We start from the raw sequence: 27,905 nt of genomic DNA on the forward strand, positions 1-27,905 counted from the left end.
CTGCTACAGGAAAAAAAAAATCATAAAATACCAGGAAAATTGTAAAATTATGTTGAATGGCTGTATTCTATTTACCGCACTCAAACTAGACACACTGCTGCCCTTAAAGGAAAAAAAAAAAAGAGTAAATAAAACTACACAAAATGAATATCAACATCAATGAAGGACCTGCAGACTCACACAACAATATGAATCTCCATGTGTTAATTTGTACATGTTCATTAAATATACATGTTAGGCTGTATTTTGTACAGTTATCCAACTAAACACTAGTGAGCAAGCCCTCTGTTCTCAAAGGAGTTTAACAGTATGTGTTTTATTTTCAACTGTGTGTAAGTGTATAGAACACACAGAAATGGATGGGTGTATATTGATTTCTGCCAACTCGGTGCATCGGTATATTTTGCAAAATTGTACGTCATGCCTATACTTCAAAATTGCACACCATACCTATTTATTAACCCATTTAGCAAAACAAAAGACGAAATATTAGGATATCGTGTGGTAGTATTTGAAACGCTAAAAAAGGGGCAACAATATGCACAATGAAGTAGAGATTGCTATTTATTGAAGTGAGGGTTCTTGAATTTACAAATTCACAAATATGCAATTTGAAGGGAGGAAAATCTGTCTTCAGTGCACAGTTTAATTAGCCGCAATGATGTGGAATGACAACACTAAGGTTGGTGGGCAGCCGGTCAATTTTACGCTCCTTAAAGAAAAACAAATCTTCTACGGACAAGTTGTGCAAAATGGTTTGATCGATTAAACTCCCTTCTTACTTTCCAGACTCGAGCCTTGCTTGATGTTTACCATAAGATCAATTTCATGGGCATTTAAGCTTCATAAAACACCTCTGCTTTCTTCAAAAAAGGCAGTCAATAGTTACAGAGAAGCCAAACAGAACAGCCTCGACAAATAAAACAATCAGCAAATCCTCTTGCTGTAGACTTATATAGTGCACGTGTACCAAAGTTCTAGCATTCTAGCGTTGCTAAAAAGGTGCACACACACTTTTGTGTCTTGGATACTTGGTTTGGTGAGTCAGTTGTGGATTTTAATTGCTTTCTCAAGATAGGTGTAGCGACTTCTCTTTGGAGCTTTATTGAAGTGGTCAAGGCCTAGCCAGGGCCTTGGTTGGGACATGTTACCTAAGGAGAGAATATTTCAAAATGTTATGCATAATCGCAAAGGCAATCTGGAATAAAGCCATCTTATGCTACATGTAAATATAGGACTCGTATTTTCTTTTAGTTGGTACTGCAACAATTAAGTAATTTGCCAAATAACCATGATTACTTTTAAGTAGTCATATTTAGTTCAGTTTGGTATTGGAATTCTGGCACTTCAGTTACATTACTATGTAAAAATGAGGAATATTACCAATATTAAATAACAGGAATAGGTTATGCATATTTTAGGGTAATATGAATAATATGCAGATTACATTTTACAAAATTCACAAGAAATAAAATTCCATGCCGTATAATGGAGAAGATGTGCTTCCTATGAACAGTTCCCATAAGATGTGGTGGTTTACAAGCGATCACTTACCAGGCTGGGGCTCAAAGTCTTTCAAGCTCACTTCATAGTCATCTTCATTAATGTACTGATGCCGGCCCATCATTACAATGGCAAATTTGAACTGTAACAAGAAGACACAGTTAAACTGGCACTTGAAAGAGGAATGTTTAGCCCTTAAGGGTAAGGATTTGTTTTAAACATTACAATACAGCATTTTTACCATTTCTTATTGATTGTCTCACTCTGCATGCATCTTAATTATGTTTTGGGTTTTTTTCCCCAGGACAAGCAGGGATTGTAAACCATGTCCATGTATAAAACCAATCACTAGTGCAAAGGGAAAAAAATCCCAAAATATCTTTTCTTATTTTTCTTCAGAGAACATTCTTCCAGGAGTAATAGTTTCCAGTATCTCACCATCTATTCCAAAGATGGACCTTAGCCAATGGTTTTTATTATTGAACAACATTTAATGTTCATCCTGCTATAAATACTATATTTTGCACAAACACAAAAAATGTATCTTAGGTTAAGACCAACCTTCTCAAACTCCTTTTCTTGAATATCCAGCAGTGTTTGGATCCTTTTCATTACATCTCGAAAAGGTTCTCCCTGGGATGACAACATTATAGAATTAGTTTAATGACAGCACTTTCCTTTTAATTGTCATGGATAATATATCAGCTGTAAAGTACCAGACATTTCACAAGGTACACTATTGTACATTAAGAAATGTGAAATTTACACACTAGTGCCGCATAGGTTTGCCATCTCTCTCAAGTAGGAAGTTGATATTAAGTGAGCGTCTTGTAAATTGGAATTAGAATTGGGTCAAAAACCACGTCCTGAAAGTCTATGAGCAGAGGGAAGAAACCTCTAAAGAATGCACTGCCTCCTGTACGGCTTTCCAGACCAAAGCAGACAATAAATAAGCGCTGCGTAAATTGTTGGCACTATATAAATAAAAGATAATAAATAGCAGGAAAACCACTTAGCAGGAAATAGCACTTTCTGTGCAGAGGGGTCTACATGAGCGTATATTGTGCATGCAAGGAGGTGATGTGCTCCTCCAACACATATCTCCTGCGATCTCAACATGTATTTCATTGTAAATGGTAGAAAACCCATACCTGTTTTATTCTCAGCAAAAAGGGAATTCCAAACGTGCCAAACACTTCTTTGTGAAAATGTGCCACGGTGATTAACATCTCATTTTCTTTTTCTATTTCTACCTGGTCCAGAGGAATTTCCTGGAAAGCAATTGAAACGTAATTAAGGCATAGCCCAATGGGAGAAAGATCAATTACGTGTTCTGAGCACCGGAAGGTTAATTTTAACAGGTTAATATTAATATTTATCAAAAATGAACCCAGATTTTAAGGGCTTCTGAACAAATTTAGGTTATTTCAGGAGAGCAGACTTCTAAGATAACCATACAGAGACTCAAACTACTTTTCAAAAAGCTTGCAGATTCATATTTAGTTTTTGAACCGCGACTTTAGAAATGCCTTATCTGACAGAAGAAGCAATCTTTATGTGTGTGCTGCGAATATCAATTATGGCATTAAAAATGAAAAACTGAAGAGTAGAATGCACACTCAAGTGACATGTCACAAATTATAAAGGAGCCTTCTTAAAAGTAACCCAATATTCACCTCTATTCGAAATGTCCGACTTGTTGCAGGCGATAAACACTCTAAGAGTTCGTCCTCCTGGTGGACGCCAATAATTTTGTAGCTCACGATTTCTAGCAGCCTATAACAAAAAATGGTAGCGTTATATCCACAAGCTTTTCTATAATATATATATATATATATATATATATAAAGCTTTTATCCGAATCTAAATGAAAGCGAAAAGTCTGACAGCAGGGCCTATGTACTAAATGTATAATTGTGCATAGAGCTAAAACTCAATATCCACTTTGCACCACAAACAGTAATTCAAATTTGTGATTTGTCATCGTACTTTCAACTCAGCTGCTATATATATCCATCTTAATGCCACGAGTGTTATGTATAGTAAATAAAAATGTACTATTTATACTAACACCAAGCAGCTGCTGAATAATTATAAACCCTCAAAAGGTAATCATACACAGAAACATTCTAAAAACAATATCTTAAATAACAATCCATGAAGTTTGAATAAAGTCTAAATTTTTTAGTCTATTATTTCAGATCACTGGTATGCCGACTTCAGCGCCTGTTTAAGTAGTATAACAAGTGGATGTCATCAATTTCACTCACCGGGAAGTAGTATATGGTGGCGAAGTTTAATAGGCAATAAGCAGATTGCAGCAGCACTGATCTGAAACTATAGACACTGTCATTAAAACAGTTTTATTTATTCTTTAACTTTATGCACTATTATTAAAGATCCTTTATGGTTTTTGGCACTGTTATCTTAGTGTACAAATTTGGCATGGACTGATGCGGCACTGTTTTAGTAAACAGATTCCTATGTAAATTTATTAGCACCTTGGGGGAGGCATTCCTTTAAAAAATAAAAATAAAAAAAAAAGAAGACACGGTCTCAGGATAATTCCAATAAACCATGCAACAAAATAATATCAGCAGTTTTATTAATTTATTTATAAATGAAAGATGTGTAATATCTTGTACATATGTGCAATAATAAGGGACTGTCTGGAATGTGACACTCTTTCTTTAAATGAGTTATTCGTGTAAGAGAACTTGCCTTAGAGTTCTAAGGGGACTGTCACAAATATAAACTTGACATGCATGTAATGCTAATAAAATGAATTTTATATTTGAACCGGAAATGGACTTAAATCCAAACAAAAAAATAACTAAACTACCCAATGCTTCCTATGAGTATTTGTCAAGGTGTAGATGTCATTGTTGCACTATAACGCTTCACTGCATTAACTCAATGCTTATACCAAAATTGTTTACCTTAATTTACCAGATCCTTTCTCAGAGAGTTCAACAGCTCTTTTACACTCTTCTAGGAGATCTCGCACACAACCGTGTTTATCTGGGTATAGTGTAATTTCCTATAAGGCGAGGGGTACAAACGCATAGAATGTCAGTACACACTCTTCCTACCATGACTACGTATTTACGCAAAGTCATTTGGTAACACCTTGACAGCACTTTAATACAAAATACAATGACGCATTAACCACATACTACTCGGTATCATACGGGAAGGGGAATGTGGAGCGGTTTAGAATACCCTTAGGGTAAAAACATTACACTAAATCTTGCCTCGTGTGATATTTATTAATGTTGGTATAGGACCAACATTGAAACGGTTATTGCTTCCATCAGATGTTCACTACTAGATAACCGATTGCTACCAATCCCCAAGACAGGTGTGTTATACGTACCTCTTCTCTAAACTGACTATTTAACCATATACACTTGAAGCTCCTTCTGTTTTCAAAGTCAGTTATTTTCATTTTCAGCTGAAACAAACACAAAGGCCATTCAGATCATCCAAATACAGATTTCATGTCTACAAAGGTATGAGTGAGCATATTTGTATATACAGTGTGCTTCCCGCACAAAATCTAAATGTTAGTCCAATAGACTATTATATATATAAATATGGACAAATAAAAACTGCATTTGATGAAGGGTTTACCTGCTGATAATATAGTTTCTTAGGCTGCCTTGGTTTGAAAAACTGTAGAAGATCTCTTAAAGTTCCTTCATAGTTGTGTCTAAGAGGGTTTCCAGGACCATCCCTGTAACTATAAATATTGCACATTAAGATACATGAATGACAATTGAAAGGATGGCAGTAACCTTAAGTTTAATAAATCTAGTTATTTTAGACTATGTTTAATGTGTGAAAGAAATCTGGTTTCACCATTTGAGCGTGGGGGGGGCAGGGCAAATAGTTTTTGCCCCTAATTTAGGGGACAATCAAACAGAGAAACAGCACAAAAGCTATTACATAGCGTGAAGAAAATAAACACATTGATGGGCTTCCCTGTCCAAACAGGGTCTAACCCCAGAGGTTCGCTAAACAAAATTCAATAGATAAGTTTAACAGCACCACATCAGAAATTGTAGAGGTTGGAAGGGGGGGATTTAAACATTTATTGTACATGGGCTATATGATTAAAGGCACACACACGTCTTCAGCTGGGAAAATGGGCAGATTAGATGAGCCAAATTCTTCTCATCTGCTGTCAAATTATACGGTTTTAAATGTAATTAAAAAATGCATGATCCGTAACACTGCATCTCAATTTTTTCCTTCTAAATTGACTGTTCACAATCTGAAAACAGAAAAACTTACCCTTGAGATTTAAAGAACTGCAGAAGCATAGGATCAGTGTTAAGTCTCTGCGCGACAGTCTTTGCCACCTATAGAAACAAAGAAACACTTATGAAGACTTCATTCTGTTCAGGAGTTCTAAGGAGTTCCTATCCTTTACAAAAATCTGCTAAATCAAAGCGAAGGTAACCTTCCCCATAGCGGGCCAAACAATGGGTGAAGGGATGGCATCTTTGTTCTAAAGCCACTCTGACCAGATGCGAAAAAATCTTTTTGAAGGGATTATACAATTTCGAAATTCATTTTATCTCGTTATACGTACGTTTGAGTAATTCATTCTATTAGACAATGTTACAACGAATCCAGGGTCATTTGGAATTGTTTTGTCACAGAAGATTACATCAACGCGGTGGTAAAGATCTCTGAAGTATTCCTTCGCGGTCGGCAACTCACTGTTATCATTTTCAGGATCGTCTCTGCACAGAAACATCACAAATCAATGAATGATTTTTGTAGAAACATGCATTTCAGGCGAAGAAACAGAACTGCACTGAAAGGTAATCACAATCCTAGATTCGGGTTGCCGGTGCTATGAACAGGCAATTCAGGCAATCTTCAAAATTATCGACCATCTTTTTAAAGAAAACTTATACTCACTTTTGAAACACTATAATGTCGCCATCCATGAGCTCATCAAGTGCTTTATCAAGGGACACATCATAATCTTGAATCCGTTCAGTTAAATTGGGTTTTACTTCCTGCAAGCCAAAAAAAAAAAAAAAAAGACATTTTAAAAACGACGGCCCCGAGGAGACTATATTGGTCGATAAAGTGAAGCTCAAGTACATAGATTAAAAAATGGAAACGCATGATTTTAAGAGATTATTTGCAATCACAGGTGTTTCTGGCAGCGAAGAAAAGGGCAAGGGACCAGATAAAAGCGATCCTTGCAATACCTTGCTTCCTGTTACTGCTTTTTTATTATATTTAAAACAATTTATGGGACCCGAAACAATACCCTGATTCAAAAACTATCCTAGATCTATAGAACGTTTTAAATCAATTTGTCTATTAGTTTTCGTACCCGATCCATAAAAAAGCAACTCTTAAGAGACATTATTTCTCATGCATCCCAAGTATGAATGTTTACCTCATAGAGGATAAGGTCCGTTCCTTGTGAAAATCCTGCTCTCTCACACATAACCGGCAGTAGATCACCTATCGAGAAACGGAATCGAGTCAGCAATGTGAGGGATATGGACGAACTTAAATATTAGCAGAATATTTACGGAAAACCCGACTTACGTATTTTACAGGATATCGGGGTGTATATGTGCCCGCAATAATTTAAGCTTCGACTCTTGGGATCGTACATTTTAAGGAACAACATCACATCGTCTAAAATTAAAACAAAAATGTACAATGTGTCAGAAAACAAAAACATTTGAAAAGTGAAGTCTGCTATAGAAATTACATAAAAGCAACAAAGTACAGGTACCACATTTTGTTTGTAGTGAACACACATCTTAAAAACATGAAATAAATGATAGCCTACACTTACGATCTTTATCAAACTTAGGAAGGGTTGCACCACTAGCAGCCATTTCTGGATCTACAGTTTCCAAAAATATCGTCCAGGGATTTTCGTTATCACTGAGTTCAATCATCTATGAATCAGAAAGGCAGAAAGTTGAGAAAAGGGGAAAAAAAAAAATCGGACATTTTTTATAAATAGTTCAGAAAGGGGTGTTTTTTTTTTATATTCAGCATTTGGAAATCCTAGACAGATAGCGTGTAGGACAGACAATGCTATTAAATTGCAATACCCTATATAGTGTTTGATTAAAAAAAAAAAACCCAGAAGTAATGGTATGGCATCTTGTATCGCTTGCATGTGCAACAAATTTGTCGAGCAGCAAATCTGTCTACGCAGAAACATGTTAAAAATGCTTAACATTTTTAATATGCTTAACTTTTTTTTTTATATGTTTCTGGCACGAATGAAAACTAAGTTTATGTATACGCTAATTACTCAAGACCTATATGCTGTAGGATTACAAACTGCACAAAAAGTAAGCATTTAGAAAAACTACACTAATTACATTCTGTACATGAATCCAGAAGTGAAGTGTAGTCTCTCTATAGAGATTGAATAATTACAGTTTTGCTGCAATCCGCTTCATAATCCAGCATCGCTGGCCTCTTTGTTCCGTTGCTTCTGGCTTGCATCGGCCATAGCCTGATCTGATCCTGGGGGAACCCCTGAAGTTGTGGAAAGGTAGACAGATATAGATTTAGAGAGTGATGTAGACTGACAGGGTAAAGATCAAAAAGAAAACATGGACATAAATACATTTTAGCGGTGTCATTTAACAGGATAACTGCATTTCTTACACATTAAAATTAAAATTTTGCTTGGATACAAATTGTGTTGCATAACATGGTATTTTTCTATGTGAAAATGTCCATTGTACCATATCGGTGCATGTACATTTACAAATAGCAAGCTAATGCAAATAAGGTAACCCATGTAACTGTATACGTGCCACCATTGATTTTCATCCAGACTGCGCATATATATATACATATATATATACATATACATATATACATTTTCCAAGTTCCTTCTTAAATTACCTACCATAGTCTGTGAAAGATTATGAACAAATTCGGCCAGGGTCGAATTTTTCAATACTTTGAATACTGTGTACTTGACTTTTTCTTCGTCATACATGTCATTGCCTTGGTGCCCACAGAACTGGTCCTCTGCAACTATCTGCAAGAAAATCAAATACAATTCATAACCTACAAATAGAGTATTGTTAATGTTTAGGAGCTAGGAAGGGAGGGATGTATCTATAGAATCGTTATATAATATAAAAATGGCTAAGAAACAGCTATAACATTTTAGGCACTATAGCCACGTATATCTATGCCCAACCAAGCGTCAATCTTAGAAAATGGGTTCCACGGTGGTTCTCAAACTCTCTCATAAAACCTAATAAATCACATCCAAAAGAAGAGGTTGACAAGGTGTCCACTAAAAGGATATTAAAGTCTGCAGACAGCGCCAACAGAAGACATGGAAAGCCTCTGCTAGGGAGCTTGCTGCGAGATACCGGTCAGTAAATGTGACAGAAGCTGCAAACCTGTCTACTGACAAGGATGCATGCTAGTACGGAAGGAATGATCAGATTCCAAAAAATTGCACGGTCGCCTACAAAATAAATGCCATGGCCTAGCCAAGACAAAACAAAATAAAGATGAATGAAAAGCCTTCTGGATGCCATGCCCTCCAAAAGGCAAGTTATCATGGATTAAAGCAGGGATGTCTCCAGTAGATTACTCAAGGTGTTTCTCAAACTCTGAAAACCAGAACAGGCAATGCAGGGTACAATTTAGACATGTTTGCGCACATATTTATGCCAGCATATCTGAATTGGTAACATCAATAGACTAACCTGCACTTGCATATATAAGTGGGCTTCCTGTCTCTCCTTTCTTTTCTGGGCTTCTATTCTCTTTTCTTCCTGAAGTCTCTCAACAAGCTGCTGGGGTATATCATGATCTGTTACAGCTTGTAAAACTTCACCTAATAATAAAAAGACATTTTAGCAGAAAACGTTAAATGGCTTTTAACATTTCAGGTTGGCAATAATTGACACAAAAGATACAGTACTGTTCCAATTACAGGCCTCATTCTTATAGTTTGGTGTATTTTGAAAAAAAAAAAGCAATGCTTAAAGGAAAAAATACACATTAGGGTAAAAACAGCATGTTCTCTCACACGCGCACCATCAATGTCTCATTACCTTCTCCGACCACTTCAGTGTCTGTCTTTTTCTTGTTCTGTCTTTCTGCTTTGTCTGCTTCTTCTCGGTATCAGCTCCGTTAACCAGGCCTCCTGGGAACGTTTCCTCAAAAGTCTGCAATTTTCTAGCCTCTTGGCGTACTTGCACAAAAAGGCCAAGCCACAGCCATCGGTTGAAAGGCTGTGCATGGAGGCCCGGCCCTTTTGATGAAGTGCTCTAGGAGGCCTGGGCAACGGAGCCGATACCAGGGAAAGCAGGGAAAGAAAGAAGAACAAGAGGAGGCAAGACAATCAGAGCCGGGGAAAAGGAGACCGGGCACAGAGACGGTTAGCGGAGACGGTAGAGAGACATTGAGCGTGCGCCAAGGAGGCGGGAGACAACTGCATTTCCAGGAGACTTGAGACAGCACAGGAGACAATACAATGGTTTCAACTTGACTTTTCTATAGAATATGAAGCGCCAACCTTGGTGGGCTGCTGTAGAAAGAAGAAGTGAGGAATTTGAAACCATAACTCTCATGCAAACTATCAACTCTTCCTTTAGTAAATAAAATACAATCTTTTTCTCTTCAACATATTGATGAAAATACAAGCAGCAGCAAAGACTTACTAAGCTTGGACTCCCTGATGTAAACCAACATATAAGCATTAGTGCAGTGTCGTACAGACAAGTCATCATCATGGCCTCCATAATTATGCTCAATTGCCTCTTCTTTTGTGCATCTCGACACAACATCGTCATCAAATTTACACCACTGCCATATTAAAAAGGGAAAAAGAATTAGACATGAACATAGAATATAAAAAATGACAAGACGTAACAGCATTTATAAAGTAATTGAAAAGTTCCAGGATTACGGGATTTGCACACCAAAAATACTATGTGGCTTGCATGTAAGCACACTACTCCATTCTAGTGGAAGGGGCTAATAAAATGAATTTAATCAATGCGCTGTTGCATGTTCCAAAACGTTTAAGCCAAAAATATAGAAATTTGGCAAGTTCAAAGTTGCTCCTCAGTAAGTCATAGCTTTAGAATCACTTCAAGTTCAGATTTCAAGAACTAATGCAACAATTCAAGCAGTGCGCTCATTGACTAAAAGCAGCGTCTTAATTGCACTTGTTGAAGTTAAAAAATAAAACCGTCTTCTTTTTGAATTTACATGGTAACATTTTTAAGTCGGTAATGTAAGAGAACCAGTAAGATGACCAAATAATACTTTTGCATGACACACTTGCACATCCCCTCCTATATTCAACCCTCAAACATACTTTGCCTTCTCCTTTGGGATTCAAGTACACAACATAGTGTCCTCCGTGATTATCGCCACTGTGTACTAAAACGGCATGTAAGACGTAATTTGCAGGATCTTTTGCATCTGGTTTCTGAAGGAATTCATCTAGTGCTAATTGCTCTGGAAATTCAAACCTGAAGGGGAAAAAAAAAAGTTAACTGTTAATGTGATCTTGCATTTTTTTTTTTTTTTTTATTGATGTACAATGGTGCCAAAAGTCTGAAAAAAAAGTAGCACAAACTATGTCAAACTTAGACCGGTCATGAACATGTACACCTGCGCTAACTCAATTCACGACCCATCGCATCTTGTAAAACATCCAGTAAATACCAGTCACATGCATGGAACTTTATGGCTTGCAGGGGTAAATCCTTACCTGTGGAGAGGCAGTTTTATAAACCAGCCCATAACACATTTTGTCAATGTGGGTCCGGTCAATATTAGAAAGAGGTTAACCCCTTGAGTCTGTACTGTTGCTGTGTTAGTATAGCACATCTAATAGTCCTAATAAACATGGGTTTTCACACCAACAGAAATAGGTTGCTTTTTCCCATGCTACGATACAACCACCAGACATTTTTTCTTAGTAATTTACAAATATCTAGGGCTGCAACTAACGATTATTTTCATAATCGATTAGTTGGCAGATTATTTTTTCGATTAATCGGATAAAAAAAAAAATTACATTTTTCATTTATTTAAAATAATTTAATAAAATAACGTAGGATGTAAGAAACAAACAGCAGAATAAAAAAACTGATAAAAATGCATTTCTTGTTTTTATTTCCCAACCTGCCCCCACCAGTTATGCACATTTGAGCCCAGGCTTGCCACGCTGCCCTCCCCACATATGCCTTATATAGCTTATATGCCTTATACCCCCAGATATGTCACTACGTCCTCCGAAGGTATGCCGTATACCCCCCTATGCCATAGTCCACTCAGATTTGCAGACTTGTTCACAGACAATACTTTTATAAATACAGGGTTAATCTTCACTGCCCTCAGGATTTAGATTCCTTTCAGTTTGCCCCTCTTTAGCTCTAACTGCACCTTAAGTTAACTTTATTTAACAACAACTGCCCCTAAATTAACCCTAAACACCCCATTGACCACAATTAACCCTAAACACCCCACTACCTATAACTGCCCCTAAATTAACCCTAAACACCCCCACTAACTATAACTGCCCCTAAATTAACCCTAAACACCCAACTATAACTGCCCCTAACTTGCAGCAGCCCAAATATTAATTTTATACTCACCAGTGAGTTCTTGAGCCATGTCGACTGTATAGGAAATGGGCAGGGCCAATCGGCACTTTGGCCCAGCCCCTTCTTTATCCCTGTCCCTCCCTGCAGTGACTGCCGATTGGCCCCGCCCCTCTCACTGTCCCTCCTTGCAGCCAATCGGCAGTGACTGCAGGGAGGGACTAGAAAAAAGGGGGAGGGGCAATCAGCAGTGACTGCAGGGAGGAACTGTAAGTAGGAGCTGAGCTGTGAGTCACTTTAACGGATTATAAACCGATGGTTTTTTTCCCCAGAGCATTTGCTCTGAAAAAACCCTAATTTTATAATCGATAAAGAAATTCGTTGGCAACGATTTTCATTATCGATTTTATCGATTAGTTGTTGCAGCCCTACAAATATCACATTCATTTCAGGTCCAGGACCGAGGCATACACAATGGGAGAAAAATAAATACCAGAACGGCTCTCCATTAACCCCTTAAGGACCGGGCTCATTTTTCGTTTTGTACCCTGTGGGACCGAGGCTGTTTTGACACTTTTGTGGTGCTTGTGTTCAGCTGTAATTTTCTCCTCACCCATTTAGTGTACCCACATAAGTTATATATTGTTTTTTTCAGGACAAGATGGGCTTTCTTCAGATACCATTATTTTGATCGTATCATCTTATTTACTATAAAAAAAATTAAAAAAACATGGTGAAAAATTGAAAAAAAAAAACATTTTATGACTTTTATTTGAAAAATCTTTTACTCACCTAAAAAAGCAAGTAAAAAAACTAGCTAAATAGATTCTACTACTTGTCCTGAGTTTAGAAATACCCAATGTTTTTATGTTTTTTTGCTGTTTTTTGTAAGTTATAGGGCAATAAGTACAAGTAGCGTTTTATGATTTCCAAATCTTTTTTAACAAATCTGGTCAGTCTGCCTCCATCTCCTCTTTGGAACATCTTTGAAGCCGGTTAACTCAATTTAACCCATTCAAACCATATATTTTTGAAAACTAGACACCCCAGGGTATTCCAAATGCTGTTATTTTAACCCTTTCCATGCACCAATTATACAACTACACTTTGTCAAACTTTGTAATAGTAATTTTTTTTATTTTTTTTCCCACACAAATTGTACTTTAGTTATAGATATACAGGTGCTGGTATATGTCACTGTCAAACAACACCCCAATATGTGTTCAGCAACATCTCCTGAGTACAGCGATACCCCACATGCATGGGTTTGTCAGATTGTTTGGCTGGTAAAAGGCTACTTTTGGGGCATGCGTAATTCAGGTGGTCATTTGGTCATTGTGCCTCCCTCTCCTCTTTGGAATATCTTTGAAGCCGGTTAACTCAATTTAACCCATTCAAACCATATATTTTTGAAAACTAGACACCCCAGGGTATTCCAAATGCTGTTATTTTAACCCTTTCCATGCACCAATTATAGAACTACACTTTGTCAAACTTTGTAATAGTAATTTTTTATTTTTTTTTCACACAAATTGTACTTTAGTTATAGATATACAGGTCCTGGTATATGCCACTGTCAAACAACACCCCAATGTGTGTTCAGGAACATCTCCTGAGTACAGTGATACCCGACATGCATGGGTTTGTCGGGTTGTTTCAGATTTAAAATGCCACATTTGGGAAGTGCGCTTTTTTTCTCCATTTTGGTCAGTCTGTACCTATGCCCTATCTTTGAGCTAGGCCACTCCAATTTACCCCATCAGCCATTTTTTTTATATATTAGACACCCCTTGGGTATTTGAAGTGCTTTTTTTTTTTTAACTCTTTGTTGAGATTTTTGAGAAATTTTAGCACTTGCTCAAAATAATAAACTTTATTTTTTAATTTAATTTTATTTTTTTAATACTTTTTTTATATTTTTTTTACACATTTTTCTGGTACTGGATGGTTCATCTAGTGACATCACTGCATAATAATTTTTAAATGTTAGCACATTTTTTTTTTATTTTTTTTTCCATTTTTTTTTATTTTTTTTGAATATTTTACTAATCACATAGTGATTAGAAAGCTGGGCTCCATTGACTTGCATGGTTGAATGCAGTACCTGTATTCAACCAGCAAGTGGAGCCAGTTCTCTAGAGGGTCTGGAGACCCTCTAGCGAACTTTTTCGTCTTTATTGTTTTATTTCCCGGGCCGCCGCCATCTTGCTTGATGGCGAAGATCACCGGCAGCGGCGGCTGTGACCGCTCTCCGGAGCGGTCACAGCCCACCCAGAGGTAAGTGTTTGGTGTCGCTGGATGCCTCCTGATCGAGGCATTCCAGCGACACCATTTAAGTTTAGGAGGCGATCGTTGATCGCCTCCTAAACGCTTTTAAAACGGGCGTCCGCCGCCATACAATGTATGGCGGCTGTTGACGCCTCCGGGAGGGGCCAGACATGGCCCCCGATGCCGATCTCGGCCTTGCTGAATGCCTCGACATCGAGGCATTACAGTAACGCCGTTTAAGCGAAGAAAGTGATCGTTGATCACTTTCTAAGCTTATTTTACTTTTTGACGGTTCAGGACCGTCAAAGGTCATTTAGTGACCTTCATGTCATGACGGTCCTGAACCGGCAAAGGTCGCGAAGGGGTTAATACATTTCAGTGTTATATTATGGCAGAACATCTAGACTCTTACGCTATTTAGTATTAAGAAACTTACCATTCTGTTTTTTGGTTTTTTTATTAACTCTTCGATGGTTCTGTCATCCTACTTAGAAAGTCATTCTTATGCAAAACCCACTTTAGACAGTCTCACCATAGCACCAACAAAAGAATTAACACTGCCCAACAGCAGCAGACTTAATGTTCTTATACATATATATATGTATACATGTAAAGGTCGTATAACAATAACGCACTGATAGAGAGCCTGATGTAATACATGTCGAAGTACCAACTCACAGGCTCTAGTACTGAGCTGGGTGGAAGTGGGAGACGGTATTAATGTACAGATGATTTGGTGGATTTTCATGCCATTACCTGTCGTTGATCTTGATATTTTGGTCTGTTTGCGGGTCGTACATGAATCTCATAAGTTGAAGATGCAACACTGGTGGCAGTGTTAGAAATTTCACACCTTTCTCTGCTTCCTACACACAACGAAATACATAAATATTAATATCATGTCTTCTTGGATTACAAACATTTCATTTAAAAGTGTTGTTCCATTTAATTAAATCTTTGGCACATTCAACAAATTAACCTTAACAGAGCTGTACATTTTTTCCACTTTAATCATATGGAGACACTCTTAAAACACAACCACTTGGTTTCTATGGCAACAAGTGCTCAGCTTCCATGAGACTGAGGGCCATTACATTCCCTTACATATAATTTATAGGATTTGTATATACATATATTCCCTATTTTGTTTTGTAACATATTAGGTGTATACCATGAAGAAAGGATTTGGGGATCTGGCCAATACTAACCCCATCTCTAACCCTAAAACCCAACACAACTACTCTCCACAATCAGTAATCCAAACACCTAACATGAACCCTAAGCCTAAAATGTGAATAGGTGAAAGCCCAATACAACCAAGATCTAAATCCAACATCTAAACCCTAGCCATAAAACTACCCTCCTATGGTAGAACCCAACCTAGAATTTAAAGAGGACATAAAGTCTATAATCATTGTGTGCCATCTGGCTGAGAAGCCAAGCCAAGTTAAGATAGCTAATTTTATTTAGGTTAAGCAGAAATTGTGTGGGATCCTGTCACCCCTCTGCCACATATGTGGGCCATTGTTACACAGGGCATACTATTTATTAAGTATGTATAAAAAAATAAGTATTAAAATATATTTCAGGACTAAAGATTCTTTAAGAATTTGGGGCTTTATCCTAACTCACTAATGTGCTGTTTTCACATTCCTGATTTCCAAGGGTTAAACAAATGTATTTGAAATCCATAGAGCAGGGGTGTCCAACCTGTGGCCCTCCAGCTGCTGCAAGACTAAATCTCCCAAACTCCTCTACCAGGTCCTTAGCTGAAAGAGCATTATGGGAGATGTACTCCTGCAGCAGCTGGAGGGCCACAGGTTGGACGCCCCTGCCATAGAGGTTTGTGGGGGCGGGGGGGGGGCAGATGTCAGGAGACAACTAGATAAGCTTAGTATCTAATTTTCTATCTAGTTTTTGTGAACATGCAGTGTTTAAATACCACACATACGTGGCATTTACGTATTCAGGACACAGGGAATGTTTTTGTGTTTGTTTCATGAAGCCCATCATGCGGCGTTCATCCTAAAAATCATGTGTTCCTGGGAGATTTATATTAGCTGTGGGTCACTGGGTGAAACTAGAAAAACAAGCACCATGGATCTCAAATCATAAAGTGTTTTTGGAGAATACGTTTCATGATGACCTTCACAATGGTGCTTGATCACACCCACGTAATGACTGCTATGACGTTTGTGCTTCAGGACATCAAGTGTTTTCTTCTGACTTAAACAGGTCATTAATCTTTTTACATATATATTTAGATGAGAAAGGCGCATTCATGCTGAAACGTTGGGGTCTCTGGCTTCAGTGTGTTCTTGTGGGTTTGCTGTCATACTGAGATCCGGTTTGCGTCTTTGTCTCTGTACTTGTAACAAGTGTGTCATACACTTCATAGTGCGTATTTAATGGTGTGTTGGCAGCTTTTATTAGCATGGATTTGCAGAGCCATGGCTAACACATAACTTACCGTGAAAGACTGGGGAACACTCGGGCCTATTCAAATGGAAGAGGCCAGCAGTTGTAGCGCCTACAATGTTATTGGTACATTTTATGATACTTTAAGCTGATGATTTATGGGTACACGTCCCTTTGGCAACCTAAAAATACCAACATTTTGTATATGGCTCGCAGATGCTACATACATGCGCACGTATTCACCTCCATACATGATTAAAACCCATACCTGTAAGCCATGCTCCCCTGCATCGTACTTGTTATCACCATCTAATTGCTCCACCTCCACATAGTCAATAAAAGATTCGAATACTAAATAAAAAAAAACAAAAAAAAAAAACAACACTGTGATTAACCAACAAAGAGAGAGAGGAAAAAAAAAAAAGATTGTACGCAACAGCTAGTAGAACAGAAATACTTTAAGAACCCTCTTTGGTAAGGACTATTTTACACTTTACATGTTTACAACTAAATATTGTTTACAAGAGGTGACTTCTTCCCATGTTGTTTTTTTCAGTACTAAAGGGTGGTGTAAGTACATATTGCGCAAGCATTTTATTGTGTTACCACGCTTCTTAAAAAGCAAGTGATTTTAGGCTGTAATAGACTATCAAACACTTAGCGGAGTAACGTAAGGGGAACACCAAACACTCAGATTTTACTCCTCATCAGAATACCAGCGCAATCTAAAAATACTTATTTAACTATACAAGTAAAGATTGTCTTGGTTCATATTGGGTATTCTATGATAAAACCAGATTCTTTAGCGTTCTTTAATTTGACAAAAGAACAAATGTTGCTAAAGTTGCATATGTTAAAATAGATTAATACGCCACATAAAATTACCTACCAGGAATCCAAAATGTAAAGAAGACAAATAGCAGGATTTTACATAAAAAAAACAGAACCGTGACAGCAATAAAACCGCATTAAAAAAAATACGATCAATGAACGTCTTGCCATGTACTCACTATTTTTCTTTCCTTTAATGCTTAATTGTATATCATAGTAATCCTCTATGCGTTCGGACCGATAATCCACATGTCTGCACTGTATATAGGACTAAAAGCAAGAAACAGAATCAGTTTAGCACCAAAAACCCACACATCTGTCCAAGAAAAACAAGCTATTACACGTACCACCATCTTTCCTCGGAATAATTTAGGTATGGTTCCTTCTACACACGTGCCTTTCATTTTGTTTTCCACATTATCGAGTAACTGCAATAAGGAAACGTTTAGTTACGGACACACGATTTTGTCTTTTATGTGGTTAAAATGCGACAGATTGATAGATACGCAATGTTGCCTTTAACCCCTTCAATCCCAGGGGTTTTTGGTACCTCAAAGCCCAGAGCAATTTTGCCATTTTTTGCGGTATGTCGGTTTAGCGATTATTCTCCTTTCCTATGAATAGTGTACCCATGTAAACTATATATTGTTTTTTCAAGGAGAGATAGAGCTTTCGTTTGATACACTCCAAATTTAGAATGAGAAATTTAGTAAAAACTAGCGAAGATTAGAAAAATAAACTAATTTTTTTTTTACATTTTCCCTCTGAATCCTCACAAAATTAGGTAAAGTGATGGAAAATCCCCTCCAAGTTTATGAATTCACGTGTCCTGATTTCAGAAATACCTAATTTATATAGATTTTCCAGACTTTCCCAGCACCAGGGAGCATACTATAAGGTGTAGAATTTTGTATAATTTTTATGCCTATGGCTTAACGGGTTTGGCTAGCTATAATGGCTAGATGTAATGCTAGGGCAATGGGAAGTAAGGTTTTTTTTATTATATATTTTTTTTTAATTTTAATTTTTTTACATTTTTTTGTATTTTTTATATATATATTTTTTTTTTTTTACACAGTAATGGTTAGAGGTCCTCCTAGGGACCTCCTGAACATGCCAGTGATGTCACAATGACATTACAGCTCACATAATTTTTTTAGTATTTATATTATTATTTTAATGATTTTTTTAATATTTTTTAAATGGACTAACGGTTTTTTTTCAGCTTTTCTCTTTCAGGACTCCCCGCGATCCCCCTGCACCGATCACACTGTGATCTCTATACAGGTCCTCACATACCTACATAGAGATCACAGCGTCTCTGTGCCTCATCGGAGGGCAGGATATCCCCGCAGGGCCCGGCTTCTGCTGCCAGGGGGGGGAGTCCAGGCTGTCAAACGATGTGTCCCTGACGCTGCACGAAGGGCTGGACGTACCGGGACGTCCATAGGGGTTTCTTAGTGGGCGTTTTTTGGACGTCCCGGCACGTCTATAGGGGATTGAAGGGGTTAAGGAAGAACTTACCACACGACATAGTTCTTGAACATCATGTTGCATAAAGCTGTCCAGAGTTTCCCACCTAAGATAACATGAGATATTAGAACCGCGGTGCCGCTTAGAGTACATTTTCTATTAGGTTCTGCCCTACAAAACAAATTGCGTGTCTTACATTCAAACCTATTATACATGGACTTTTTTTTTTTTTTTTTTTAAACTTCGTATCAATGACATTAAAACAATACTAGGCTGCCGGAAAGTGTGTACAAAATGATCTCATGAAAAAATGTTTTTTTGACAATGACTGCGTATACAGTGACAATAAGCCAGCAGAATTGTAAAATATACTCCAGGTGTAAACCCATGTATGCACGGTGCGAGTGTATGTATGTATGTATGTATGTATGTATGTATATATACATACACAGCAATGTTGCCGTTATCACCACAACTATGTTTATTTTAGAGCTTCATAGTTCTGAATGCATTCATGCAACACTTTATACTTACCCAAATGATTTTGTAAGCTTTTTCGTTCCTACGGGTTTGTCACTATGTTGCAGTTCATAAAATACACGCTGCAAAGCTAAGGGAACACTCTTGGAAGAGTCGTCACCTTCTGTAGGCATCATATAGACAGCCTTGGAGTGAGGAGGAAAGCAATATTTAATTAGCAAATCAAGAGAAAATTAGAAACGCCAATAAAACACATTAAAACCTACCTAGTTTGTTACTATTAACTGCAGAAGCAATAAAGTCAATAAAGATGAAAGTTTCAAGATACCTTTCGAAGTTGGTTTGTGAAAAATAACGTTTGCAATAAACTGTTCATGTAACAAGTCGCTCCTTGGTTCTTCAAACCAACATAGCCAGTGTGCTTCTTTGAATCCCACCTACAGAAAAGAAAAAGATGGGGGGGGGGTTACAAACATTGGAAATCTATTTTTTCTCCTCCAGAAGGGAGGACGATTTCATGACACCGACCAGCAAAGCCAAATAGGCAAACACACCTCAGCATAACTTACACAAACTCAGAAACAGCGACCACCCTGGCAATCACTCCTTCTGATCACCGCCACTTGTGATAATGCCTCCCAACTGACCACTCTAAACTAAAATTACCTCATTATTAGATCACATTTGGTTTTGAAAGCTCCTGTCTGGGGCACAATGTCAAAAAGACGAATTACTAATTACCATACGGGGGCAAATAAAAAGGAGCACACATGTGCACAGCACAGCCAACTTCATCTCTATTTCTGTGAGATGTGAAAACGATAGGCTACCTACCAGGCAGGAGAACTACACAATCACGGTGTATGATCCGTGGTATAATGGGGTGTTGGGAGCAGCGTTTTTTTGTTTTTAAGCAGTACCCCCTTTCCTGCCTCTCAAGGCAGAGCCCATCTAAGACCACGGAGACGCAATAAAAACTGCATTCAGATACTTACGCCACACCATGAGGAGCATCAGCTTGCACATATACTTCAAATGTGACTTTGTCATCTTCCACAAAGCCTTTTTCTGGATCAGTAACTTCCTGTTAGAATAAAAAATGGAACATTTGGAGTGATGATAATAATGTCCATTCCTAAGTAATTTAACAGTTGTCGTTAATCATACATTTAGATACAGATCAGGTATGCAAAATAACCGTTTTATATATGCATATGAACCCACCAATACGTGATGGCAAATGAAACCCAAACATGCGGTGGATGCACAGCACCCAGTAACCGAGGTGTCGAGCAAGGTCATGAGTGGCCATGTGTGTGAAGGCGTAAGAGTGTGTGCAAGGGTATGGTGTTAGTGTAAGTGTTAGCATGAGTGTGTCAATCTACGACTTCACATTATGTTACTGTATGGTGTTAGAGTGTCAGGGATGGCCTCATGGTTAAGGGGCCCTGGAAGAATAGAACAGAAAGGGACCAAAGAAATACTGAACCAAGACATCACTAGCCCTACGCTCACCCCTGCATTCTGTCCACCCCAGCGTTGCTCAGTCCTTGTCCATTCTATACAAGCTCACACTGTGAGTAAGCCCAACAACTCCATCTAATCTTCGCGAGCAGACATCAAACACGCTTTCTGTAAGGTTAACATGATGCTCAGGGATTTTTGATGATCCTGATCTGATAATCCTGGGATTATATGTATGCATATGTTGTGTATGTATATAGGCGACAACGACACTTACACTCCATGCCATAAAATTGGAAAAGCCCCAGTCGTTCTCCTTGTGAAAGAACAAGTGACTAATGCGTCGACTAAATGATTTTTCATCATCTTTATAATTTATTATCTTCAGCACAGCTTGGGCGTGACAAGACCATGACCTGTAAAATCAGATTGAGAAAACATTAGAACACACGAAAATAATAATACATTTAGGTTTAGAAGAAGATGAGCATCTTATTTCTGCAATAACATACAAAACTGGAAAAAGATAATGAATACTGTGAAATTTCATAACACATAAGAACTAAATTTGTAGCAACACTTTATATGTTAGTTATTTTGCACATATATAATTACTCCCCTCCCTTAAGGTGATTTAAAAAAATGGGAAATAAATAAGCATTGTGCGAGATTGTGTCTATCATACGAACATAAAGTCTATGTATTAACATAAATCCATGTGTGCCTCAGCCATTGATGACAACAAATTTCAAGTTGTGCTGTCTTTGTAATTACCCATAACCACCTACATATACACTAGGGCTGTTAAAATTGGGCAGGGGCAATCCGTCCTCCATAAACTTAAGCCAATGTACAGCTATATTTACTTATTGGAGAAACATATCTCATAGCATTTAGGCAATTCATACAAATCATATAATTCGGTCACACAACGCATTCATAAACATACGTCAACCATCGGAAATGGGCACTCTCACAACAACAGTAAGACAGACACCACACCGGCACTCCCAGGCTGCTGACGTGAAGAGGCAGACATGGTTTGTGACAAGGATAAAATAAAAAAAATAAAAAATTGTATTTACATGGCAATCATTCTATGAGCCCACACGGAAACTAAAGTATGGCAATCAACTGAATCAATTTGAAGTAATCCAACTCAAAAGTTACATTAAAAAACAAAAGGCCTTACGTCGAATCGGATTCCGCATTGCACTGAAGAAAGAATCCCACGCTTTTCTGGTGTGGTCTATCTGGATAAAACCTTGGCATTACCATAATTTTCCAAGGAAGATTCCGAACAAAGCAAGGAGGGCTTAGCACAGACTCGCTGAGCCGGCTGAATCGTTCGACTGTAAACTGAAATGTAGCTTCTGATCTCCAGCTAGTATCTAGAAAGAAGATGGAAACTGTCAGTAGCTAGAAAGCATGGCGAATTTACATTGTCTAGAGTACTTACTCGGTTTGTGTAACAATTAAAAAGGTACGTTTAATTTGCATTGCGAATTAAAGTGGACAAAATATTCCTTCTAGAAAATACTAATGGCCACATCCTTCACTGACCGCTAGAGCCGTTAGCAATAACCCCTAATCTTTATGGATTATATTTTCTCTCAGCTCATCTATTTCTTTTTCCATTAGAGAGAATTTGTTTGGTCTTTTTGACTGCAAAAACATTGCTTATTGAACGTACTTTTCTTTAGTCATATGCATCTGACTGGGTTCACCTGCTTTCAGAAGGAAACAATTTAAATTTGAAAAGACCGTCAAAAAGGTCTCTCTTCTTCTACAGGTAGAGCAGTTATAGAACAGTACAGCATCTAACCATAAGCATCATTGCCTTCAGGGACCATTCTAAAAGCCTTGTGGCTTCTCCATCAAAAATACAGCACACAGGGCTAGACTATTCACCAACCTTTGCCCCAACTTGGGCAAAATGTGTCCCCCGTGGTAATGCAAATAGGCAATTTGTCTGAATGTATAGAGCACAGGACCAGGATGCAAAGCAAGTAGTTAGAAATTCCCCGTAGTCTGAGGAATCATCAGTTTTGTATTGTAGTGCTTGTAATACAAGAATTAAATGGTCCACAATTGGTTCATATGCAATGCAAGAATGATAGATGTATATTTTACAACAAGCTCGTCCATGTATTGTTTATGTTGCCCCACAGTGAAGACCTCAGCACCCTGCCTGGTAGAGACACAAAGCTGCCCAAACCCTCCTCTGATCTCGTCTATTCTCTTACAGCCCTGTAGCGTCCAAAAACACATAAAAAGACCTAATGTAATCTGGAGATGCAGCTGAATACATTCTGGTTGGTTTCTCTGCAAACTGTGAAAACAATCCTAAAATACATGGAAATGTTGCTTGAAAAAAAAAAGCAATGAAAATTAAAGTTACCAGGGATTGGTGACTAAATGGATGTTTGATAAGGGTCTAAATGCACCTAGAGAAATACCCTGGGCTGTCTTCTTGCCAAAAATGTATTATGGGGTATTTTGAGCTGCTGGGCTGCTAAACCAGACCTGGGCAAAGCACGGCCCGCGGGCCACATCCGGCCCGCTGAATAGCTCGGACCGGCCCGCAAAGAGTGTCCTGGTGACTCACCAATGAGTCCGGTGTCCCCCCCCCGCCCCGGTCACTTACCTTAAACTCCTGTGTTGGAAGCGTTTGTCTCGGGTGCCGGCGCTTTACGCTGGGCGCCGGCATATGACGTCAGACGCCGGCGATCAGCAGTGAAGCGCCGGCACCCGAGACAAACGCCTCACGCTTCCAACACAGGAGTTTAAGGTAAGTGACCGGGGCGGGGGGGGAGATCCTGAGAAGGGGGGGTTAGGGAGTTAGAGGGGAGATACTGAGAAGGGGGGGTTAGGGAGTTAGAGGGGAGATACTGAGAAGGGGGGTTAGGGAGGGAGGTCTTACTGTGTGTGTGTGTCTTACTGTGTGTGTGTGTCTTACTGTGTCTGTGTGTGTCTTACTGTGTCTGTGTGTGTCTCACTGTGTCTGTGTGTGTCTTACTGTGTCTGTGTGTGTCTCACTGTGTCTGTGTGTGTCTCACTGTGTCTGTGTGTGTCTCACTGTGTCTGTGTGTGTCTCACTGTGTCTGTGTGTGTCTTACTGCGTGTGTCTTACTGCGTGTGTCTTACTGCGTGTGTCTTACTGCGTGTGTCTTACTGTGTTCATAGCTTATTCAGTTATTGTAATAAATATTTTAGCCCATTTTTTAGCTCAAAATATTTTTTCCTTTTTTTTCTCCTCTAAAATCTAGGTGCGTCTTATCAGCAGGTGCGTCTTATAGAGCGAAAAATACGGTATGCACTCCGAAGCCTTGTTCATTTTGTTCACTTCTGTGCTGTGCTAATAGTTATTCAGGCCTTACTTATTCAAGCACCTCTACCAATGACGTAGGCTTGAATAACTTTATTAAACAGCACATAAGTTAACAAAATGGACAAGGCTTCGGAGTTTGTAGTTTGTAGAGGTCTGGCCCTCTAAAACCATTCCAATTTCTCATGTGGCCCCATGGGAAAATTAATTGCCCACCCCTGTGCTAAACGGTCACAGATGAGACAAATGTTAAATATTCTTGTTTGGGAAAAGGAATAGGCATGTCCCATTTTCTGTCCTGTAACCTCCAAAACATGTTTAAAAAAAACTACGCATTTGGGTTTTTTCAAAATTTAGGCAAATGAATATATTTTATGGTATTTTGGGCAACTGAACTAGATTGGGGATAATTTTTGTATTAGAAAAAGCTATCGTTTTTCCCCCAAAATTGTTTTACATTGTAATGTATTATTCGTACTACATGTTGCCTATACATCTAAAAAATTGTATTAAAACAAAGTTCTATCTGTACTTGATATAATTTGTGCAGGTGCACAAAAAACAAAATTGAAAAAAAAAAACTTCAGGAAATATTTCATACCATCTTCCATGTCCTCCTCTGTATTGTTGTGGCCATCTGCAATGGAGATATTACCATTAATGACAGGATTTTGAGTGATTCTTGGGGGTTCATCTGTTTCTCCACCTTAGAGGAAAAAAAAGTCACAAAGGAAAGGAATTAGAATTTTGTACATGAAGTAAAACTGCCATAATGTTACTGACATTTTGTTAATATACTTCAAACTAAAAAATCCACAGCAACAAATGGAATTGGGTATTAAATTAAATGGATTTAACGTAATCAAAATTAGGAAATGGGAAAAAATCTTAAATATATTGGAAATTGGAGTCTAATTGGCCCTGGGCTTCCCTTCCTTTGTTGCATCTCAAAATGTATTTTATTTGTATTGTCTAATGTCTGTCCGGCGATTATTTATTATACTCTAGAGAGATGTATTACACTTCTGGACTGGTATTTATGTTTTTTCCTTTTGTATTGTTTGTTATGTTTTAGTAATGCTTATGTATGGCTACATTATATAAGCATTCTTCTGTGATGTTATAAAAGAATAAAAAATATATATATTAAAAAAAAAAAAAAAAATCCACAGCAACTAAAGTGTTTACAAAGCAGACATAAAATACTTTCTGCGGGATTGACGCAAAGGACAAGAATAAAAAAAAAACAATATCCAAGCAACCGAATATGAAAGAAAGCCAAATGCTAAAAACAAAACCTAGTTTTCTTAAAAGCACCCCCACCCGCTTTGTACATATATGTAGGCTGCATATGATGCCTCTGTAGGCAAAAATAGACAACATATTACAGGGTAGGCGCACAGTGTTAATTACCGATTTATACAGAACCATTGCGGTATGCAAAGCTTAACAATCAGCATCCAAGACATAATGGCGCATCACAAAACACAAAAAGGTCACCCGCATACAATCTAGAAATAAAGGCTTACATGTAATAATCATGCTAAGGTAATAGTATAGGCTGGATCTACATTTTCAGAAGCATTACATCCTTTTTGCATCTCTGGAGCACCTCAAACTTGAGGGCTACAACTCCCATCACATCTATTCTGGCAAGGTGTGATTTGAGTTATAGTAGTCAAAAGCTCATCAGCTGATGATTGGCACCTGATCGATCTAATGGTAATCTTACATGTGCAGTTAGACACACATGACTGTCGGCTCAGGAGTGGATCAGCAGCCTTTGCGTTCACCAATTGCTTAACGCGGGACACAAAGCAACACTAAATAGGTATCCGGAAAGCAGTTTGTCTTCCATGTATCTCCTACACAGTAGGCATTATAGGTGATTAAGGTAGCTGCTCACTTCTTACAGGGCACAGCTCAACTGGTTCTATATCAAGTCTGGATCACTGTAAAGAAGGAATAATTGCAAATGTTTCTCGGGAAATAATAAAAACATCCCCTATAACAAGCCTTGTAGCTGGAGAAACCTGCCAGCGCTGGCCCTTCATTATAAAAACACCAATGTGAAACGTGCTACAGCATTACCGCACAGCGCTGTAACCTGCGTGCGTTCACAGAAACAGTCTATCGCGTAGCTTGTATCCTTTCCTATCAGTAAAAATGATATTTGGTTTACAAAATGGGGAGCTCTGCATCTTCGAACTCAACCTCTACACACGAGTTCAAGGCATTGCTTGTCTTCATCTCACCCGTCTCACTTTCACATCTCAGGGAAACACATTTAACCCAACCACGAAAATAGGACACCAGCACACCCTGAAAGAAGGGGTCACAAACGACAGAAGCAGCGAAAAAGAATGGTTCTGAGGTTCTCTCGCCACTACGTGGAAGATCACAATGTCTACGACAGCCTGGACTCTCCTGAAGAAAGCGTTTCTAGGTGTGAGCGGACATCACAACCGAGTGAACGGCTATTCGCGTCTCCTTCCATGTGGTGTACCAACACTCATATTGAAGGAAAAACTGGTGCCTCCAGAAGAGACCTTTTTGCAAAGGTCCTATGGGGGTCTCTGATGACTTGCTGTGTGTCCACAAATCGCGATGGTATGTGTAAGCAGTTTCCATGATAGCAAAGAGAAGATATAGGGGATAAAAATTTTTTTAAAGCATGAAGTGTCTTAACAACTGTAACCTCCGCCCGCAGAAGCGAGTAGAGAATATTCCCACATATACAAACTACGGTATAACACCAAAAGTATGTTAACACCCCTCCTAATTATTGAGTTTCGGTGTTTCAGTCACACCCTTTGCTGACAGGTGTATAAAATCAAGAAAATAGGCAGCCATCTCTATAGACAAACAGTAGAAGTAGAATGGGTCATACTAAAGAGCTCAGTGACTTTAAACTAGGGCTGCAACTAGCGATTATTTTAATAGTCGATTAGTTGGCCGATTATTTTTTCGATTAATCGGATAAAAAAAATTTTTTTTTCCAATTTAAAATAATGTAATAAAAAACGTACAATTTACACTTTCATCTCTTTATTGCAATGGCCTCTCTCTCTCTATTCACCTTCTTATTTTACTCACATAATAAAAGCTACAAGAACCCAAACACTGTTTCTCAAACTAGGTTTAAATACAAAGTTATTAGTAAATATTAATTCATATGTTAACTATTTTTCATATTTAATAAAAACTGAGAAAAAAGCCTTGTTTAAATTTTTTTTATTTACCAAACTGCCCCCGGTTATGCACATTTGACCCCCAGCTTGCCACTGTGCCCCCATATATGCCTTATACCTCTTATATGCCAGTGATATGCAACTGAGCTCCCTGATATACCTTTTACCCCCAGATATGTTTTATACCCCCCTGATATGCCTAATATCGATATGCCTTATACCCCCTATATGCCCTGAAATTCATAATACCCCCCATACACCACTATAACTCACCCATACACCACTCTGGCTCCTCCCCCTCCCATACACCACTCTGGCTCCTCCCCCTCCCATACACCACTCTGGCTCCTCCCCCTC

General features: G+C 38.2%; 1 protein-coding gene across 1 annotated transcript in view; it reads right to left on the minus strand.

Annotated features, from left to right (window-relative positions):
- Positions 1 to 1,044: 1,044 nt before the first annotated feature.
- The window catches only part of LOC149282415 (ubiquitin carboxyl-terminal hydrolase 7-like), a 36,100-nt gene continuing 9,239 nt past the window's right edge, over positions 1,045 to 27,905 (minus strand). Inside the window, exons 2-31 of the mRNA XM_089498240.1 lie at positions 24,959 to 25,063; positions 22,222 to 22,420; positions 21,307 to 21,445; positions 20,561 to 20,649; positions 19,894 to 20,002; positions 19,620 to 19,750; positions 19,137 to 19,191; positions 17,960 to 18,040; positions 17,792 to 17,882; positions 17,050 to 17,132; positions 15,120 to 15,229; positions 10,862 to 11,018; positions 10,200 to 10,344; positions 9,240 to 9,370; positions 8,420 to 8,554; positions 7,939 to 8,040; positions 7,340 to 7,445; positions 7,084 to 7,176; positions 6,929 to 6,996; positions 6,436 to 6,536; positions 6,101 to 6,254; positions 5,800 to 5,867; positions 5,137 to 5,245; positions 4,880 to 4,957; positions 4,443 to 4,543; positions 3,180 to 3,279; positions 2,655 to 2,774; positions 2,065 to 2,136; positions 1,555 to 1,645; positions 1,045 to 1,151 (exon numbers count right to left, since the gene is read on the minus strand). Of these exons, the coding sequence (XP_089354366.1) occupies positions 1,045 to 1,151; positions 1,555 to 1,645; positions 2,065 to 2,136; positions 2,655 to 2,774; positions 3,180 to 3,279; positions 4,443 to 4,543; positions 4,880 to 4,957; positions 5,137 to 5,245; positions 5,800 to 5,867; positions 6,101 to 6,254; positions 6,436 to 6,536; positions 6,929 to 6,996; positions 7,084 to 7,176; positions 7,340 to 7,445; positions 7,939 to 8,040; positions 8,420 to 8,554; positions 9,240 to 9,370; positions 10,200 to 10,344; positions 10,862 to 11,018; positions 15,120 to 15,229; positions 17,050 to 17,132; positions 17,792 to 17,882; positions 17,960 to 18,040; positions 19,137 to 19,191; positions 19,620 to 19,750; positions 19,894 to 20,002; positions 20,561 to 20,649; positions 21,307 to 21,445; positions 22,222 to 22,420; positions 24,959 to 25,063 (3,230 nt within the window). The remainder of the gene's footprint in view (positions 1,152 to 1,554; positions 1,646 to 2,064; positions 2,137 to 2,654; positions 2,775 to 3,179; positions 3,280 to 4,442; positions 4,544 to 4,879; positions 4,958 to 5,136; positions 5,246 to 5,799; positions 5,868 to 6,100; positions 6,255 to 6,435; positions 6,537 to 6,928; positions 6,997 to 7,083; positions 7,177 to 7,339; positions 7,446 to 7,938; positions 8,041 to 8,419; positions 8,555 to 9,239; positions 9,371 to 10,199; positions 10,345 to 10,861; positions 11,019 to 15,119; positions 15,230 to 17,049; positions 17,133 to 17,791; positions 17,883 to 17,959; positions 18,041 to 19,136; positions 19,192 to 19,619; positions 19,751 to 19,893; positions 20,003 to 20,560; positions 20,650 to 21,306; positions 21,446 to 22,221; positions 22,421 to 24,958; positions 25,064 to 27,905) is intronic.

Source organism: Sceloporus occidentalis, unplaced genomic scaffold, assembly GCF_023333645.1.
Source record: "Sceloporus occidentalis isolate IW3139 unplaced genomic scaffold, rSceOcc1.0.p SCAF_117, whole genome shotgun sequence".
Taxonomy (NCBI): Eukaryota; Metazoa; Chordata; class Lepidosauria; order Squamata; family Phrynosomatidae; genus Sceloporus; species Sceloporus occidentalis.